Raw genomic sequence first — 18,140 nt, forward strand, 5'->3', positions numbered from 1 at the left:
TAAATGCTATTTTTTTAGAATTTTAATGGATAAAATCATAAATTTGGGAAATTCAATCTCGATTAGACTTGTACAAAAAATTAAAATCTGTTTTCAGAATTCGTATTGTTTCACTAGATAAATCAGTATGTTAATTATGAAATAACTCTATAAAACATACTCATGCTTGAATAACAAATACAGACAATCATCAATTGCAATAATAAATTTACATTATATTTTTAAAGGACATCACAACAATAAAATCAAGTTTGATTAGATTTAAAATATGTCATTGTCTAAGAAATATTATGGTATGGCCGGTGTGAATCTCACACTTAAACACTAATTATTTAATGAGATACAGTATTTTAAAATATGGGTGTAACGTCATAGAGCCGAAGTCGGAACGGCGGTGCGGCGTATGTTTTACGTGCAAAAGTGTCTAGACTCTAGATTAATACAACGATTTCAATCGTTAAATATAATATTATCTACATTTTTTTATGTAACCTTAAGTGCATTTTAGTGTTTATAACACTGGTGTGATCATGATTTTGATATACTTTCTAGTTTTTTCATAGTAGCTAAAACTAATACCTTACATTTCGTAAAATTTGGTTTGTGTGGCAATACGAAGCGAGTCGCGAATTCATTAATTTTACTAAATTATAATATTTATAATACGCATGCAACAAAAAGATACATTAAATTTTAAATCACACCATTGTGTTAAGCACATAAATACGAGTATGCATAAGATTATAAAAAAAAATTCTAAAATACTATTTTAAGTTATTAAAGTAATTGTATAAATCAAACTATTTTTACACGTAAACATATAGGCGGCTCCTCAATCGTCGGCTCTATATGAAGTCACGTGTAGGCTATTCATCAGCTCTCATTATCTTGTTGATCTCGTTTTAACATAGGATTTTTACTTATGCGTTTTTTATTATGTTGACTACAATAATACACCAATAAACTTAAAATTAAAAAAAAAAAATTGTGTTGGGATGTCCTTTACCCATTTCAACAGTCAACAGTGAATACATACCATATTATCGTATAAGCCGTAACTGCAGGTAAATAATTATTACTGAAAACATTCACAATATCTATTGTTAGCAATATTGCAGCATTTAATGTTATTTTATTATTACAACAACTAAATAATATTATTATTGTCCATAATGCTTTAACGATTAAGTAAGTCAAGACCACGCTGGCTTAAAATTTGTTTCGAAATTGTGGAAAGTTAAAATTATTTAAATTCACAATTTTACCAATTCTCGTTTCTAATAATGTTTGAATAGCATCACAATGAACTGTTAATGGTTGGTTTAATACTAAGTATTTTAACCGATAATTGTTACTTAGTGAAAAAAAAATACTCATTAGGTACCTATATTATGTGAAATTACAGTCTACAGAAGTATATCTTTATCCCGTATACTGTATAGGATACGCCAAACGACAATAATAAGATGTCTACTCTTTTTGGTACCTACTTATCAATATAACTAATGGTAAGTGCTACAGTTATTTTTGTAATGTCATAAAAAAACATCATTTTTGATTTCGAGACTGTGCATAGGTTATATTAATATATTATATAAATATAATAATAATAATAATAATAATAATATAATACACACTATTCTAGATTCTAACAAAAGAGAACGGGAAGGACAATTGGGAGAAGAATCAAATGTCATAAGCTCACAATACCAGAGTCATATAAGCCAGCTATGCCAACTAGGAAGTATTTAATGCTAAGGACGAAAAACATATTAAGTTAGCGAGCCAAATTAAACGCGTATTGTTTGTTGAACAAAATCTATGTGATCAGAATATATTATTTTCTATTGATTACAAAAACGTATACATTTCTTTTTACTACTTACACTCATGGACAAATAAATATCAAACAAAACTCTCAAATGTTATTAGTTTAGAGACTTGATTGATGTATATAAACGTATTTCATATTAAAAATGTTTGATCCACGAGTAAATAAATATTGAATTGATATTTTTATTTGGTATAAGCTGTTTCTTTTTAAATTAAATTAATATATATCTACTACGAGTATGTGCCAAACGTATATCAGTATTCAATATGACGACGTTTTCATTAATATTATGTACGCATTAAAAATAATATTAAATCACAAAACAATTTTATTATTAAAAAAAATTATCTTTCTACGGATCGTACAAACCGATATACAATATATAATAATATACGCTATGTCGGACTTCCGGTGACGCTTAGACGTGTGCGGTCGCAAGTATAGTCCGATTAGATATATGAAAGCACTGGTTAAATAAAGAAAAAATGTTAAGGCTTAATAGGCGTGTAGCACCTCTACATAATATAAATAAACATTTATAATACGCATTTACGCGTATGGTATACGAGTGTTATACATAATATAAGTAAATATAAATCTATAAAAAAAACCAAACAAATTGTAATAGGTACGAAGGATATTATATGAGGAGTCTTGCGAAATACCAGTCTATTTGTGGCGGAACTTCAAGAACCTGATGGCTCTTCCGAGATTGCCGAACGTGGTGTAAAATGCGCGTGTCGTCGCCGTACGGTCATCCATATGGTTCGGACCACCACGATAATCGCCGAAGTCGCTGACTTTATCGGTGCACTGCGACTCCATGATCGATTGTTCCGTTTTTTCCACGATCGCACAGCCCACCGACGGCGTGTCTTCCGGCTCGGCGACAACAACTGCAGAGTCACTTCCTACCAAGTGACGAGTTCCGATCACGTTTCGGGCGCCGCGAGTCCACTCGGATAACTCCCTGGTCAGACCATTCCGGAGTTGCTGGTACTTTGTTTCGGTAGACTTGAACAACATTATCAAGTTGCCAAACATCTGTACCTTTTGCTGCAGTCTCTGTTCTCGTGCGAGCTCCGCCGACTCGTCGTCGTCGTCAACGTCCCGCTGCACCGGAGTTACACCAGACGAGTATTCCGGTACCAGTACAAAGTTCGCTAATTCGTGATGATCGTTGGTCGAGTTTGGTTGTTGTCCTTTAATCGCTGGACCGTCGTTGTCGGTGGTAATATCTTCACAGGGGCCCGCGGGAGGACCCGTAAACTCCCAGTCCGGGTGGTCAGTCTTCTGTAGTATTTCCGTTACCTTCATGTTTACTTGTTTGGTCACGTCTAGACTCCACAAAAAATCCACGTGATTGCAACGCGAACTGTCGACCGGAACGACGTCCACCAGTTTAGGAAGTTGTGATTTCAGTCTCATTACGTCCTGCGTGTAAAAATAGCACGATATTATTATTATTATAGTCATTGAGTAAAAAAAGATTACATTTAATATGTATTAAGTGTACCTATTAAATGTAATCTTTTTTATACCTATATAGGTATAAGTATTCGTAGTAAACACAATGGAAAATGTTCATTCTGTTATAGTGTATATATGCACTAAGTGGGTATTTTATAATGTTTCATTTGCTTAAAAGTTAAAATATACAACTACAAGTAACAATTTTACAAGGATTTCCAAAAAAATCTCACCTCTACATCGGTCAATACATCATTTTTTCCATATATCAACGCAATGGGCACTTGTATTGATCTCAAGTCGTACATTGGAGGTTCGGTAGAATTATAATGTTGTAAATTCATAATTGGACCGTAATCGTATCGACTAAAACAGTCTGCACAGTGAATTTCAAAGCACGAAAATAAAATAAAAAACATTATGAAACATATAGTATATTACATACATTACATTTTTGATTAATCACCTTTCAATATAAGCTGTGCGAAATGCGTGGTAAGCTTGGCTGACGTTCCTGCTGGAAAGTGTTCAATGACGAGTGGTAGTAATTTCTATAAAGCATATATGACGACAAACAAAATATATCATAAATCAATAATCATTTAAATTATAGCTTTTCATCTTGTAATATCAATAACAAAATAATAAAATATAATTATTACGTTTTCAAAAGTATACGTTTCACTACCACACACGGAAGATACAGCATAAGATATGCATTTTTGACAAAACATAGTCTGTGCAATTTTTTCTCCATACGAATTAGTTACCAAAAAAGATTGCATCTTTGATTGAGGCATAAACATTCCATTGGAAACCCATTGATACATAGTCTAAAGAGAAAACAATTAAATGTAGGTAAGTAGATGATTAGTACAATATAATACAATATAATTCGTATTAAATATGATTTTAAATTTTTTATTTAAACTGATTTTCAACATTAATAACATTTCTAATATTTCAAAAAAAAAGATGAACAAAAAAAAAAAATCACAAAGTTTTTTCCCAGGATAATGAACCTATATAATTATTATGATGGTGTATTTACTTTTGTTAAATTGTTATTTATAAATTTAAATATCACTTTCAATGTTAACAATTCCGTAAATAGATTCTTGTTTTTAGACATTTTAATTTTAGAATTAATACACATGAATTCAAACCTAAAAATTAAATACTAAAGCAGAGGTTCCCAACCTTTTTTGACTCACGGCACCCTTAGTCTTTTTCTTAAAATCCGAAGGCACCCTATCGACTACTTCGGTTTTATTATCAGTGCATACCTATGTATAATAAAAGTAGTAAGATGTAGGTATGTAGTATATACAACCCAAAATAAAGACCTCTCTCAAATTCAAAATAATTTTTTAAGATTTTTAAGCTTTCAATGTCATATTTATAGAGCTCCTCATTCTAATTATAATATTATAAATAGGCTTTTCTCTATATCACCACTTGAAAAAAGATTTACACAACTAAATTTAAAATTCCTTTATAAACTGTTACACAATATTATAGATTGTCCAGAACTTGTCGAACGCTTATGTTTCAAAATAAATCCCCTAAACTCTAGACAAAAACAGCTTTTCTATCCACCAAACATTTCATCCAAATATATGTCATTCTCTCCTTCTAATACTCTAATGGCTATAGGAAACTCTATACATAATATAGATTTATTTTACTGTTCACTTAATGATCTCTCTTCGTATATTCATTAATTTTCAACTCTTATGTCTTTTTTTTTGTTTTTTCTATTTATATTATATTATACATTAATTTATTCAGTTTACACATAACTTGATTTATATTTATATATTTTTTTTTCTCTCCAAAGTAGCTACTAATGTAACTCTCTTATATATTTATTTAAAATGTAATTGGAATTATTCCGTAATAAACAATATTATTATTATTATTATTATATTATTATACACATATTATATTTTATAAAACAAATTTTTACATTGAAAATTAACTATATATTCTTATTTTTAATTATTATTGCATAAATAATATAATATAAAATATATTTCAAATAATTTCGCGGGACCCTAAATTAAGTTTGTGGCACCCCGATTGGAAATCTCTGAATTAAAGTATACATACAACATTTAAATGATCAAGATTAAAACGACCCGCTGAAATAATAGAAATACAATATTAAGTTTTTACTACAACTACATCATCCTAACCTTGTAGTATTTTAGTTTTTTTAACATAATATAAAATATTTCAAATATATAACTGTGTATACCAGCTAAAATAACTACATTGCATCTATATATATAAAATATTTTTTTGGCAAAAACGCAAAGTTTCTATATAATAATAATAATGTTGTTCTTATTGTTTATAAACATTGACGATTTTGCGAACGTATAAACATTACGAATTACGAAGCGAATCAAAAAATAATATTATGGTATTGCCATATATTTTAAGTTATTACCTATTAATTATTTAATATTAATGAACAATAACTTACATTCATCTTCTTCGCGTATGGAGCGATATGTCTCACAGACGATCTTGTGTTGTACAAGTAGGCAACCGGTGCAAGACTGATTTGCGACTTAATCTTTTGATGGTATTCGTGTTTTTCTGAAGCCATAATAAAAAACACAGACGTCCCCATCGAATATCCTATATAATGGAGTTGCGTGGCATTGGTCTTTGATAGAATGTAGTCGAACGAAGCTGGTAAATCAAACGTTCCGACTTCGTGTAAGCTTTACAACCATCATTATAATATGTATTACTTATATAAATTATTATTGTTAAAATGAATATACTTAAAAAAGCTAATCTATTGACCGCGTACACTGTATAACAACAACAATAATAATAATACGTATAGTTTTACCTAAAATTCCAAAAATCTTTTTGCTTGAAATTCATCGACAAGTGCTTTCTGCTATAAGTGTTACCCCTGCAGTTGGCCATCCACACATCGTACCCAGCGTTGGATAGTTGCATCGCTACATATTTATAATGCACAATTATTATATTAGTGTAAATGCTGTAGGTATATAAGCTTAATAGTAATAATTAAGGTAGGCACGTCGAAAAACGCTAAAATATACATTTTGATAAAAAGAATTTTTTATCAAATCTTTGATAATTCACTTACGTAACGATATATCAGCCCCGCCGAGTACCCAATCCGCGGAGCTTCCTAAAATGCCGTGGTGTAGGAACACCGGATGGTTTCTAGTGGGTTCTTGTCCGTCCTTGTTTTTCGGGATGCGATGTAACTCCAGGATGTAACCGTCGTCCGTAACGACATCGTGTACTTCAATAGCGTAACCATTGTTTTTGACAATTTCAATCTAATATGAATTTTAAAAATAATCCTAAAATAAGTAGATATCGTAGGCATACAAATCTAGTATAAGTTAAACAAGTTAAACGAATAGTTTTATGACCAGGGCTCGGGACTTGATAACTGGACTAAGATCGTTCAAATATGCGTCTACTGTATATAATATATATAATATACATTATTTGCTCTAGAAAATATTAAATTATACACTAATAAGATGATACATCAGGATTTTAATACTTTTTTTCATATCGTAAAAATACAGTAAAAATAATCATAATTTATTAATTATTTCAAGTCTAGTAAATCATTAATCATTTTTTTAAATCATTAACCTTTCGTTTAACGCGATACCTGTATACAATAAATAAAGCTTGAATACCTACTAAGTATAAATATTTTAATAATAATAAACGAATTTATGATTTTTAAACAATTATTTAGAGTATGACAACCAATTATTTTTTACTGCCGTAATGTATAGAATATAAAAGCTAGCTTACATGTTTTGGGGTATATGGTCGATTGAGTGCACAATGTTATCTTCTTTTTTATATTTATACATAGCTAATATCCCAACTCTCCAAAAATGTCTCCCAATATATTTGATTCTACTCAGTTTTTATTTTTTTTAGTTATTTTTAGTAAATAAAGCAATAAAATGAAACTTAAATTTAATACCTACCATTATTGCTTAAAAAAAAAAACATGAAAAGTTTTAAATTTGCATACTGAAAAAATGGTTTTTGATAAAATGTTATATAAATAATTATTAAATATATATATTTATTATGAAAATATACCATACCTATATAGAATAGTATCATCTATTTTATTTTAGTAAACGTACTATCACAGTATCACGGTTATTTCTATTCATTGTAAGCATTTACTCATACCTATTGAAACTTTTAAATTACTTTACGATATGTTATAATGCTATATTAAATTGTATACGATGTGGCTATTACAGTGAACTAAGTAAACAATGAAATTGTAGTATTTATTTTATACATTCTTATTTTCTCACTGAAATGATTAAAGTTTGTTAACAATAGAAAATATTTTTAAAATGAATTATCTTTCTGTTATTTTCACATAATGAAATGCGATACGATATCAAGTCTAGACTTTATTGGTCAGATTTATACTACTTATACCCATTACAATAAAATATCGTTAGAATATCGAACTTCAGCTGACCAAAAATAACCGGAATTATTAAATTAATTAATTCGAATTCGGTTATCCGATATGCCGTTGATTGAGTACCTACGATAAAAAACGTAAATTTCTTCAAAACCATGATAAGTAAAATGCGTAATTTATTCTATTTTACTAATATTGATATATTGAGTTATTTAATTCTGAATTTGAATTCTACGTATTATTATTCATTAGTCATTTCACAGTTTTTTATAACACATGTGTTGCCGCGTCGGTGTATACATAAGTGTTTTTTGGCATAATAAACCATCAACAATGTATATAAAGGAGATTATTTTTGGTCGATGAATTATGCAATCAATTGACATTGTGGACCATAATAACGTTGGCATTATAATATGTTATCTTCGCGTGTATATTATTCGACGATTGTTATACAATTTGAAGTACATGTTAATTCTAATACGAAATCGAAAGTCGTACGATTTAGTTTTTTTTTTTCATCCGTACGAGTTATATCATGATAGGTACATAATATTAAATATTTTAATGTCAGCGGTTTCGTCATCCGATCGTATTGTATATTATGAACTTTACGTCGTCGTCCACAGACAGTATAATATATTAATACATTTTGTATGATTAAGATTTTTCGATTGAGAATACAATGTGTGCAATAATATTATATAGTACAGATAATTATTATAAATTATAAAAGTTGGTTGTGGTTACTCACGGTGGACGATTTGACATTTTCGGGCATACTTGAAGATGAAAAAAAATCGCAGTCGGAATGAGTTTCATGTACGCATTATGATGCTGCTAATATTAAGTGCGTGGTGGATCGTGTGCAGCGAAAACGGACGGAGAGAAGAATCGGAGAAATCCGGCAACGAGCGTATCACAATGTGAGAACACCACGCGCGAGCGCGAACACGACTGCTTCAGTCCTGGTCGCGATGAACACTGAACGGCTGAAGCTTAATAATATTATATGTATAGCACATATTTTAATAGGCGTATAATAATAATAATAAAAAAAAAGAATAATAATAATAACAATTCCGCAGTGCCTGGTTGGATGTCAATTTATTCGACTCGCGCAGTACGATACATATATACATAACAAACAATAAATTAATAATAATAATAATAACAATATCGTAATGGTAGCAGGTACATATCATACGCGTCGGACGAGATTTTTGGCGACGATCGCGCGAGTTCCGCGATAGTCTGTACGACTATTATTTATTATCATTATCATTATTATTTTTGTTGTTGTATGCGACCGCATTTCGCGGTGTAGGTAGCGCCAAAATCGCGACACGATCCCGACCTACCTACCTACAGTCTGCAGCTATACGACGATTCGACCGAGCAGGTGTGATGTGTATTATAATAATATTATAGTAGTATAATACACGTACGAACGATGATGATCGTCGTAACGACCACGTGTTTCCAAGTGGAACAACGCCGTGCACTATATATGCGGAAAATAGAGATGAGGTACAGAGAGAAGACGCGGTAGCATTTAATTAGTGCGCATATAACATTATACCACGGTAATATTATATTAATTACTTATTATAAATGATAATACGAAACATTAAAATATTTTTATTTTTTTTTTTTTTTTGAACAGACGGCCGAAAGTTGATTATAATATTATTACGTTAACAGTTCAACGCGCGCATCTGTACCTACAGTTGCACACGACGCAACTACTATAAAATTATATGAGTCACGCACTCACGCGTCCGTAGGCTTAATCGTGTTTCGTTCCGACGATATGACACCGGCCAGTACCCACCTATTCGTTGTACCAACTCGTTGTAAATTATAAGTTATCTCATGATATTAAACATTTTTATCAAGTGCATTATATTATTATAATTATTATTGATTTGAAATGTAAATATTTCAGTCGACGGTCGATGTCTGCACGTTACGGCGACGACAGTGATGTGGTTTTAGGAAACGACGTTCGCGGTTTCTAAATCAAAGATTGTATGGATTTTTGTGAAAAAAAAAACTTTCAATCTCATTTAAAAGAAATTCAAATCGTCATTATACCTATTCACGGTGAAAGCGTAGATCCGATGTAATGAACAATAACGATAAAAACCATTAAGTACCCATTATACATTTATATACGTATATTTGTACCTAATCGTCTATACTTTTTTTTGTTTAACTATATAGGCAATAACCGAAAAAACGTTATATTTTAATTGTATTAATTATTGAAAAGCAACAGTCACGGTTTGATTTACCATGCATATCAGCAAAACGTTTAAGAATGTTTTTTAAACCTTTAAATATTTACAAAAACAAATTAAAATAAATAGTGATACCCAAAAGCGCAAATTAACCTTTTTTCTATAACCTAAAAGCATAAAATGAATTCGTGCTGTATTGAACCTTGGTAGTGGGATAAAAGCACAAAAAAATGTATTACCTGCAAAAACAATATTTACCCATTTCACGACAGATTGCAACTAAAGTTATTGCATTTGTCCGTGTTTTATCGGAACAACTTACGATGACAATCGCAGCAAATCTAATGTCATATCCAATATACAAACACGTAACTTAATATACAGAAAAAACAATATCTAGTTTGAAATACTTGAAAACTGTGAGCTTCTAAATGATTTACAGTTAAATTTCTGATACTTGTAAATTTAAAATAATACTCAAAATTATTATTATTATTTTTTATTTTTTTAAACTTATTTCAATGTCACAAACTTATTTTAATATCACTAAATCATTTAGAACCTTTTTAACAAGTTTCATAAATCTGCTATTTAAATGTACAAAAAATACATTTTACATTATTTTTTTATTTATAATATATAGATATTATAGACACTGCAGAGTGCAGATACTATTTTGTCTTTAAAATTAAAATGTTAAAAAATAAAAATTGAGAATATTAGGTACTAACATAGAGTTCTTATTAAAAATTATAAAATCCACCGCAATGAACGAAAAAGTTGAGTATATACAGTGAGCTGTTTTAATTACTGAAAAATTTCAAAAATTCTTAAACTTATTTAAAAAGTTTTTTAAAAATCCAAGCTCTGTATATGTATATTATATATATATATGAGAATAATGTTAACTGTTATCACTTATATTTAAAAGTGAATGTTACCACCTAACCTAACCTTGTACTACGTTTTTTTTTTAAGTTTAGTGAACGTAAATTCGTTAGTTGTGTTGTGAAAGTGAGCAGAACACGTTCGTTTTCAAAATTAATCTTCCAAACCTGAATATATGGGTCGAATTTACTCTATTTATTAGACGCCTCTAGGTTATTCAAATAGCGAAACGCTCCCAAATAATCATAGATATATTTTTTTAATCTGTATTATAACATTATAACAATTAAAAAATTTAAATCATATAGATGATAAATTCACATGTACCTATTATATCGTCAATACTAACTAATAATTAAACTTACTTAAAGTGAACGCATATTCATATTTCAAACACTGCTCAACATGTCACCTCATTGTAAGCTGCAAAATGTTTATGTATTATGTTATTTATTTTGTTTATTTATTACACAATAAATCATAATTAAAACGATATACACATAAAACCTAAGACGGGTAGGTCACAGTCAAGTTAGTTTTTGACACAAAACATCAATCTTCATCAAATTGTAGCGAGCTCTGATCAGTTATACATACACACACACGTATATATAATATTGTAAGTATAAATGTACACAGTAACTATAAACACGATCAGACTATAAATATTTTAACACAAACAGCCTTTAGATGACCTCATGACCTCTATATTTACCGCCAAATTATTGTATTTACCAAGATGTGTTGAAATTACTCAAATCTCATCCTTCGGTCTATAACACATTATAAGTTAGCAGCTATAGTATGTGTGTTGTGTTATATACGTTAATATAAATTATCTGCTACTCCATCCTACGAAAGTACAACATTGCGAATTTCACATTCTCAATAATTCATTTTAATCTGTTATTTTTAAAATTAGAGTGGATCGACCTATATTATAAAATTTAAAAGTAATACCTAATATAGTGAATCTCTGAGACTTCGTAGACACCTATTTTAATGTTGAAATTTATTAAGATGTTAAAACTAATATTATAATAACTCGTAATAAATAAAATATCAATCAAACCCTATGAGATGATGCCTTGTGTTTGAACGTTTGTTGTATAACAAACACAACACATATGTCCTCTTCGAGTTATTATCTTATTCTGGTACATGGGTACACGACATTTAAAAATTTTACAACTGACTTAAAGCGAATACATTTCGATCAATTCACAAAACAAATATTCGTTTACAATTACAGATTGTATGATATCAAGTAATTCAACGGTAAAATAATTAAGAAAGTGTATTGTTCTGATGTTATTATTATGAATAATTTGTTTAAAAAAATGGTAGCATACTCGAGTTTCGTATAGGGCCACAAGAGCCGAGGTGTGCAAAATTGTCTTGACCTTAGTACTCCACCAATTATTATTATTTTGTTTTCTGTTGTTTTCCTACGATACGTTTATTGAGAGATGTATTTCAAATGCCTGAAAAACGTAGATGTTATGTATATTATATTATTTTATAAATTCTATTCGAATAAAATGATATAGCACTACTGTATAGGATGCATAATGATATACACCAAAAAAAAAAAATCAAATTTTAATATAAATATTGTATTTATAAATGAAATACGTAAAAATTCCAACTTTGGGACAATAACAAAATAAAAAATTATTACATGACTCGAACTATATAGTAAGAATTCTCGAGTTTATCTTTACACAAACAATGTTATAAATATATTATATAAGGAGCGTATACATAAAAAAAAAATCAAATACACATAAATGTATAGGTACTGATTGTATATATTATAAAAAATGCCACTAAAACGATAAACCCACTAAATCGTATGCGGCTCGGGTTAACGCAAAAGTACAACTAAAAATATTTTGACCACGAAAATAATAATTAATAAATAACTATATAACTATACTAACTACAGCCATAACAGTTCCCGACGAGCGGCCGAGTGTTGTTATACAGATGGGCGCGTGGCAACAGTGCGATAACTACGTATGCATAAAATATTTCTAGTCAGCCGACGCATCACTTCCAGAACCAGAACACTCGGCTCACGCGGCCCACGGTGGCGTTCAACGCGTTCCCGACGGCCCGATCGGCCTTGTTCAGGCCGTAGTTGACGTAGTTATGGGCCTTGCCGATGCCCATGGCCACAGACTGTTCGGCCTTACCGACGCCGCCGACGACGAAATTCTCCGCTTTGCCCACGGCCCCGACCACCGAGTGGCCGGCCAACGCGATCTTGCCGTTCACCAGGACGGCCGTCTGCTTGACCCGAGTCTCAGCGCCAGTGGCCACGTCGTCTGCCCATCCGGTGATCTCGTTGGTGATCTCCTCCTTGAGCTGTCCGTACTTCTTTTCGGCCGCCTGCGCAAACCTGATGACTCCGCCGAACAGTAGCTTCTGCTGTTCCCGTTCCCGTTCGAACACAGCGGCGTCGCGCTCGTCCACCGGCTGAGGCATGGTGCTCGCAATTATCGCGTCCAGGTTCTCGGCAAAGAACTCCAGGCCGGGCGCCAGGTTCATGATGCCCGGCACGGGGTTCAGCTGCATCTGGTTCGGCGGTCGATGGACGGGGACGGCGGCGTTTACGGGGACGGCGGTGGCCGCGGTGCCCGTGTACGTCCATCCTAAGTTGTCGGTCTTCTGCAGGATTTCCTTGACAGGATTGTTGATTTGTTCAGTGACGTGGGTGCTCCACAAGAAGTCCACATGATTGAAGTACGGACTTTTGGCCGGGAACGCGTCCAAAACCATGGGCAGTTGGGCTCTCAGTTTCAACACGTCCTGCGTCGGTGAAAAATGAAAAAAAATAAATACGATTAGTACTTGTGATCGATATGACCATTATTTATCACACGAGAGGTTTGACGAAAGTCATCTCTCACCAGTGAGCACCAAAAGGAGGGGAACTTTTTGGATTCAAATCGATTCACATTTTTTTTTTTTTTATATTATATTGTTTTATCACAATAACATTATAATAATATTACAATGACGAATGATATTTTATTTAAATAAAAAAAATAATTAAATAAAATTAGTGATAATTGTCTATTAATTGTGTGTAACGAGCGTTAGGAAAGTAAGAAAATATATAAATAGTAATTAAAGTTACTCACCGTCGTGTCGGCTAATATGTCGTTTTCGCCGTAGATCAGAGTGATAGGCACTCTGATCGATTTCAAATTGTATGTTGGTGGCTCGGTGGAATTGTAGTGACGCAAATTCAAAGCGCGACCATAATCGTACTGTCCGAAAGTATCTGTAATCAAATAAAACGGATTAAAAATCGGAAAACGTCACTAACACCGCTTGTTCGTGTGTTGTATTATAGGTACCATTACAGTACCTTTCAATATGAATTGTGCGAAGTGCGCGGCGAGATTAGAAGACGTTCCAGCCGGAAAGTGTCCCATGATGAGAGGAATCAACTTCTGTAATGCAAACATAAAAATAAAATAAATAACGATTTGCGTGTGAATTCGTAAGTATTTCGACAATCGTCGATTAGTTTATTTTGACGAAATCATAAAAAATATCATAATTACGGTGTCAAAGTGATAAGGGTCGCTGCCGCACACGGAAAATATGATGCATTTTTCGCATATCATTTTCTGTGTTATTCTTTCTCTACATATGGTAGACGCCATAAACCTCTGCATACCCGATTGCGGCATAAACATCCCTTTCCACATCCTGTGAAATACAACCTATAAAAATACGTGCATCATTATTTATTAGTATGTAATAATCGTTACCATAAAATTGTATGAGTATGATAATTCCGAACATAAACACATTAGGTTTGGTTAAAAGTGTATTCTAGATTACTATTGATGCTTTTATCCGTTATAAAAACTTGAATAACTATTTATAGTACAAAAAAAAGAAGATTGGCCTTAAGGAAGAAAATCAAAACCGATAACCACATTTAAATACTTATATTATAAATTATAATTTGTAATTAATAAAGATGATTTATTTTTAGTATAATTAGTAATATTTTATTTATTTATTAAAAATGTTTCTGTTTTTTTATGTTTCTTTAGGTACTTAAAATATTTATGGTACACAAAATCAAAAAAAATCTTAAAATGAATAAGTTTGTTAATCATTTATTTTATTGATATTATATATTTATACTATTATTTATAATCTATAACTATTATTAATATAATAATGATAGAATGCGATTTGTAATTATGTACTTACGTTCAACATTTTCGCATACGGAGCCATAAATCTTAAAGACGATCTTGTGTTCGACAAAAAAGCTACAGGTGCGAGACTAATTTGTGATCGGATTTTGGGCTGATATTCTGGTCTCTCCGAAGCCATAATGAAAAACACACAACTACCCATAGAATAACCTATGTAGTGGAGTTGTGTTGAATTCGTAGTCGAAAGAATATAATCGATCGTAGCTGGTATATCGTATTTCCCGACTTCATGTAAACTGTAACCATATAATAATGTAGTAACATTAAAATAACATTTAAATTTAAACAGATAGGTATAAGAATGTTTTGAATAAAAGTAAATATCTTGACATTAAAGTTTTGATTCTACATTTATCCAGTGTAATTTCGTACACCAGGCAATTCTTTTATCGAAAAACATATACTTCATTATCTAAAATAATTCGTTACAAAATAAAATTGTTGAAAGAATAAAATAATTGTAATTAATTATAAATAACTACTCATTCGAAATTTGATTTTTGTATATAAAAATACTCTGAATACTATTCTACTTCGGAATACGAAAGTCAAAAATATTGGTTATTTTTTAAAACAGTAAAAACATAAAAATAATTATTAAAAAGACAATTGTAAAAAATATTGTTTTGAACGACTTAAAATTAAGTAAAATCAATATTTTCATGAATGTTGATGGTTTTAAAAATAAAATATCGAATAATAAAACAGTATATATTTACCTAAAATTCCAAAAAGATTTTTGTTTGTAAGTCATCGAAATATGTTTTCTACTGTACGTGTTACCGCGACAATTGGCCAACCACACGTCATACCCGTCGTCGGCGAGTTGCATGGCTATATACATAATATATCGAATAAAACATGCATTAATTTGATATATTTCGTTTATGTATTTAGATTTTAGATTCACAGAATATAGTCGGATGTGATACTCACGTAACGACTTGTCAGCTCCAGCTAGAACCCAATCGGCCGATGTACCGAGAATGCCGTGATGGATTAGTATCGGATGGTTTCTGGTGGGCTCCTGTCCACGCTTACTCCTGGGGATACGATGTAACTCCAGGATGTAACCGTCGGCTGTAATGACATTGTGGATTTCAACGTCATAACCATTGTTTTGGATTATTTCCACCTATAATTCAAATTTCATAAAAAAGTAATTGTTCATGAGAGACCATATTTTATACCATTATTAATTCTAAAACATAAATTTATTAATTTGAAAAATTATTAAAAATAAAGTCTTTACAAATATACTTACATACTCTAGTTAACTTAACATTATATTAATTATTATTATTTTTTTCATAAGCCATAAACAATCTAAATCAGATTGATACAATAAACATAATATGGAACAAATTACAAAAAATCAAAACTCAGAAAAGTGGTCATCATTGTAGGCATAGATTATGATATTCTTTATGTTTTAAGCGTTTATACGGACTATTATATAAATTGATAAAAAGGATGAATTTTGAATTATTGCATTTAGTTGAAATGGTGTGTATTGTACACGATTATGGAAACTTTTAAAGAATCTTGGCTTCTTCAAATAGCTGCAACAGCTTATAATATTGAACATGTGAATGTATAGTATACTTATTTGATACGCAAAAAGGGGCATTATTTAGTTTTCTGATGGCAGTATTTAAAAAAAATTAATTTTGTATTTGATTCGTTTGCATTCCCTTTAAAGTTTAAACTTATTTGTACTATCTGTATTAAAAACTTTTTAAAAAATGTTCTTATATTATTATGAAAAAGTTATGTGACAGAACGTTTGTCCAAGTGCGCGTCGTTATATAATAATGGACTAATAAATCTTATCTAAACAGTTGTTTGATTAATAATATCTTTGTAACTGTACGTTAATTGTCAATTGAACAACCGTGTCCTGTTGTTGTTATTAACAAAGCGTATAACGACCAATACCATTTGTAAATTATAACTGTAATAAACCTAATAAGGTAAAAGGTCGTTGTTTCTTTGTTGATGTACCTATGTATAGAGTATTTCCTATAGTAAACAATATTTTATTTAAGTGAATTAAAAGTGAATTATACATGAATTAAGAACTGACACCAGAGAGAAAAGTTTGTTAATTCGTAAATATATATTTTAAAATATCCAATTTCAAAATATTTTAAATGCATTATCTTACTGCTATTCTATATAGGTACTTAGCAGTAATGATGATACATACAATGTTTCTCGTTTTTACCAAAAAAGGTAAAACACAGGCTTTTAAAATATTAAAAAAAATATATATAGGTAGTATTATACTCACTGTGGATAAGCTGTTGTTTTCGAACAAGTTCATGGCAGACGACGTTGGAGCGTTCGTCGTCAACTTAATAATTGTCGGCGCCAACAGTAAATTGACGAATAACTGCTGAACGAATGATGGTTGATTTCTGAGGAAGGAAACGGAATTTTTTATGTTTATCATATTAAAATCCGGAACGAGAACAAAATGTCAAAGTTAATTTTCGCGAGTGTATTAATTAATACTTCAAATATAATTTAATATGTATAATAAAGCAATCAATGGGAATCGTGTCTAAAAAAATTAAGGATTAAAAACAATAACGATTCTTCAGTATTTATAAACGGCCAACTCCCACAGCCAACCGCGTTACTAAATCGATAACGGCCGTCTGCAGTACTTATACCGACTTGAATTCTCATCCCATGTATATTGTATATACATCAAAACTATATCGGCACAATAATATGATAGTACGTCACAGTGCCACGCACGGATGGTAATATTATTGTTATTGAGGTTTTTAATCGGCGTGTAATCGTATGTGTTTAAGCAGCATGAGTCACCCGTATCTATATTATTGCACACCGAGTCGGAGGCTGCGGCGGTGAATTCCGGAAGCGATAATACACATTATTTATATACGTCGCTACTTAATATTACGATAATATGAACGTCTAGTACTCTGATGAGTAGTACATCTATC

The 18,140-nt window shown here is 30.9% G+C and overlaps 2 protein-coding genes and 1 long non-coding RNA gene across 11 annotated transcripts in view; 1 reads left to right on the forward strand and 2 right to left on the reverse strand.

The window, feature by feature from the left end:
- Positions 1–2,142: 2,142 nt before the first annotated feature.
- Positions 2,143–8,880, reverse strand: LOC114130750 (lipase 3-like). The gene is made up of 8 exons (XM_027995800.2): positions 8,536–8,880; positions 6,441–6,639; positions 6,174–6,288; positions 5,796–6,039; positions 3,967–4,137; positions 3,771–3,855; positions 3,538–3,680; positions 2,143–3,268 (listed from the first exon to the last, which is right to left on the reverse strand). Exons 1-8 carry the CDS (start codon positions 8,560–8,562, stop codon positions 2,504–2,506), a joined length of 1,749 nt encoding a protein of 582 aa, XP_027851601.2. The 5' UTR covers positions 8,563–8,880; the 3' UTR covers positions 2,143–2,503.
- A 171-nt stretch (positions 8,881–9,051) lies between these two features.
- LOC126551521 (uncharacterized) lies at positions 9,052–10,504 on the forward strand. 4 transcript variants are annotated; one of them, XR_007605453.1, is made up of 3 exons: positions 9,052–9,367; positions 9,448–9,906; positions 10,008–10,502. It is a non-coding gene; the product is annotated as an uncharacterized LOC126551521 (long non-coding RNA). The 4 variants fall into 4 exon arrangements; XR_007605451.1 differs by having other exon boundaries at positions 9,053–9,367; positions 9,448–9,936; positions 10,008–10,499; XR_007605454.1 differs by having other exon boundaries at positions 9,067–9,367; positions 9,448–9,648; positions 9,730–10,504.
- A 1,992-nt stretch (positions 10,505–12,496) lies between these two features.
- Positions 12,497–18,140, reverse strand: part of LOC114125972 (lipase 3-like) — a 31,497-nt gene continuing 25,853 nt past the window's right edge. For 5 of the 6 annotated variants that reach the window (XM_050205113.1, XM_050205116.1, XM_050205115.1 and 2 more), the window contains 8 exons: positions 17,456–17,582; positions 16,099–16,297; positions 15,882–15,996; positions 15,155–15,398; positions 14,491–14,652; positions 14,292–14,376; positions 14,062–14,204; positions 12,497–13,726 (listed from right to left, as the gene is read on the reverse strand). In XM_050205113.1, the coding sequence (XP_050061070.1) occupies positions 12,965–13,726; positions 14,062–14,204; positions 14,292–14,376; positions 14,491–14,652; positions 15,155–15,398; positions 15,882–15,996; positions 16,099–16,297; positions 17,456–17,582 (1,837 nt within the window). In that variant the 3' untranslated portion in view covers positions 12,497–12,964. Of the gene's footprint in view, positions 13,727–14,061; positions 14,205–14,291; positions 14,377–14,490; positions 14,653–15,154; positions 15,399–15,881; positions 15,997–16,098; positions 16,298–17,455; positions 17,851–18,140 lie in introns of those variants that run through there. The other variant, XM_050205111.1, reaches the window with a different exon arrangement.

This window comes from Aphis gossypii, chromosome 3 (genome assembly GCF_020184175.1).
Source record: "Aphis gossypii isolate Hap1 chromosome 3, ASM2018417v2, whole genome shotgun sequence".
NCBI classification, from domain to species: domain Eukaryota; kingdom Metazoa; phylum Arthropoda; class Insecta; order Hemiptera; family Aphididae; genus Aphis; species Aphis gossypii.

Bases quoted from the DNA above. Each gene is read 5' to 3' on its own strand.
- LOC114130750 (XM_027995800.2), bottom strand. From the start codon at position 8,562: ATGCCCGAAAATGTCAAATCGTCCACC. The intron at 6,640-8,535 runs GTGAGTAACCAC...AATTCATATTAG, and splicing joins AAAATGTCAAATCGTCCACC to ATTGAAATTGTCAAAAACAA. The intron at 6,289-6,440 runs GTAAGTGAATTA...ATAAATATGTAG, and splicing joins CGGGGCTGATATATCGTTAC to CGATGCAACTATCCAACGCT.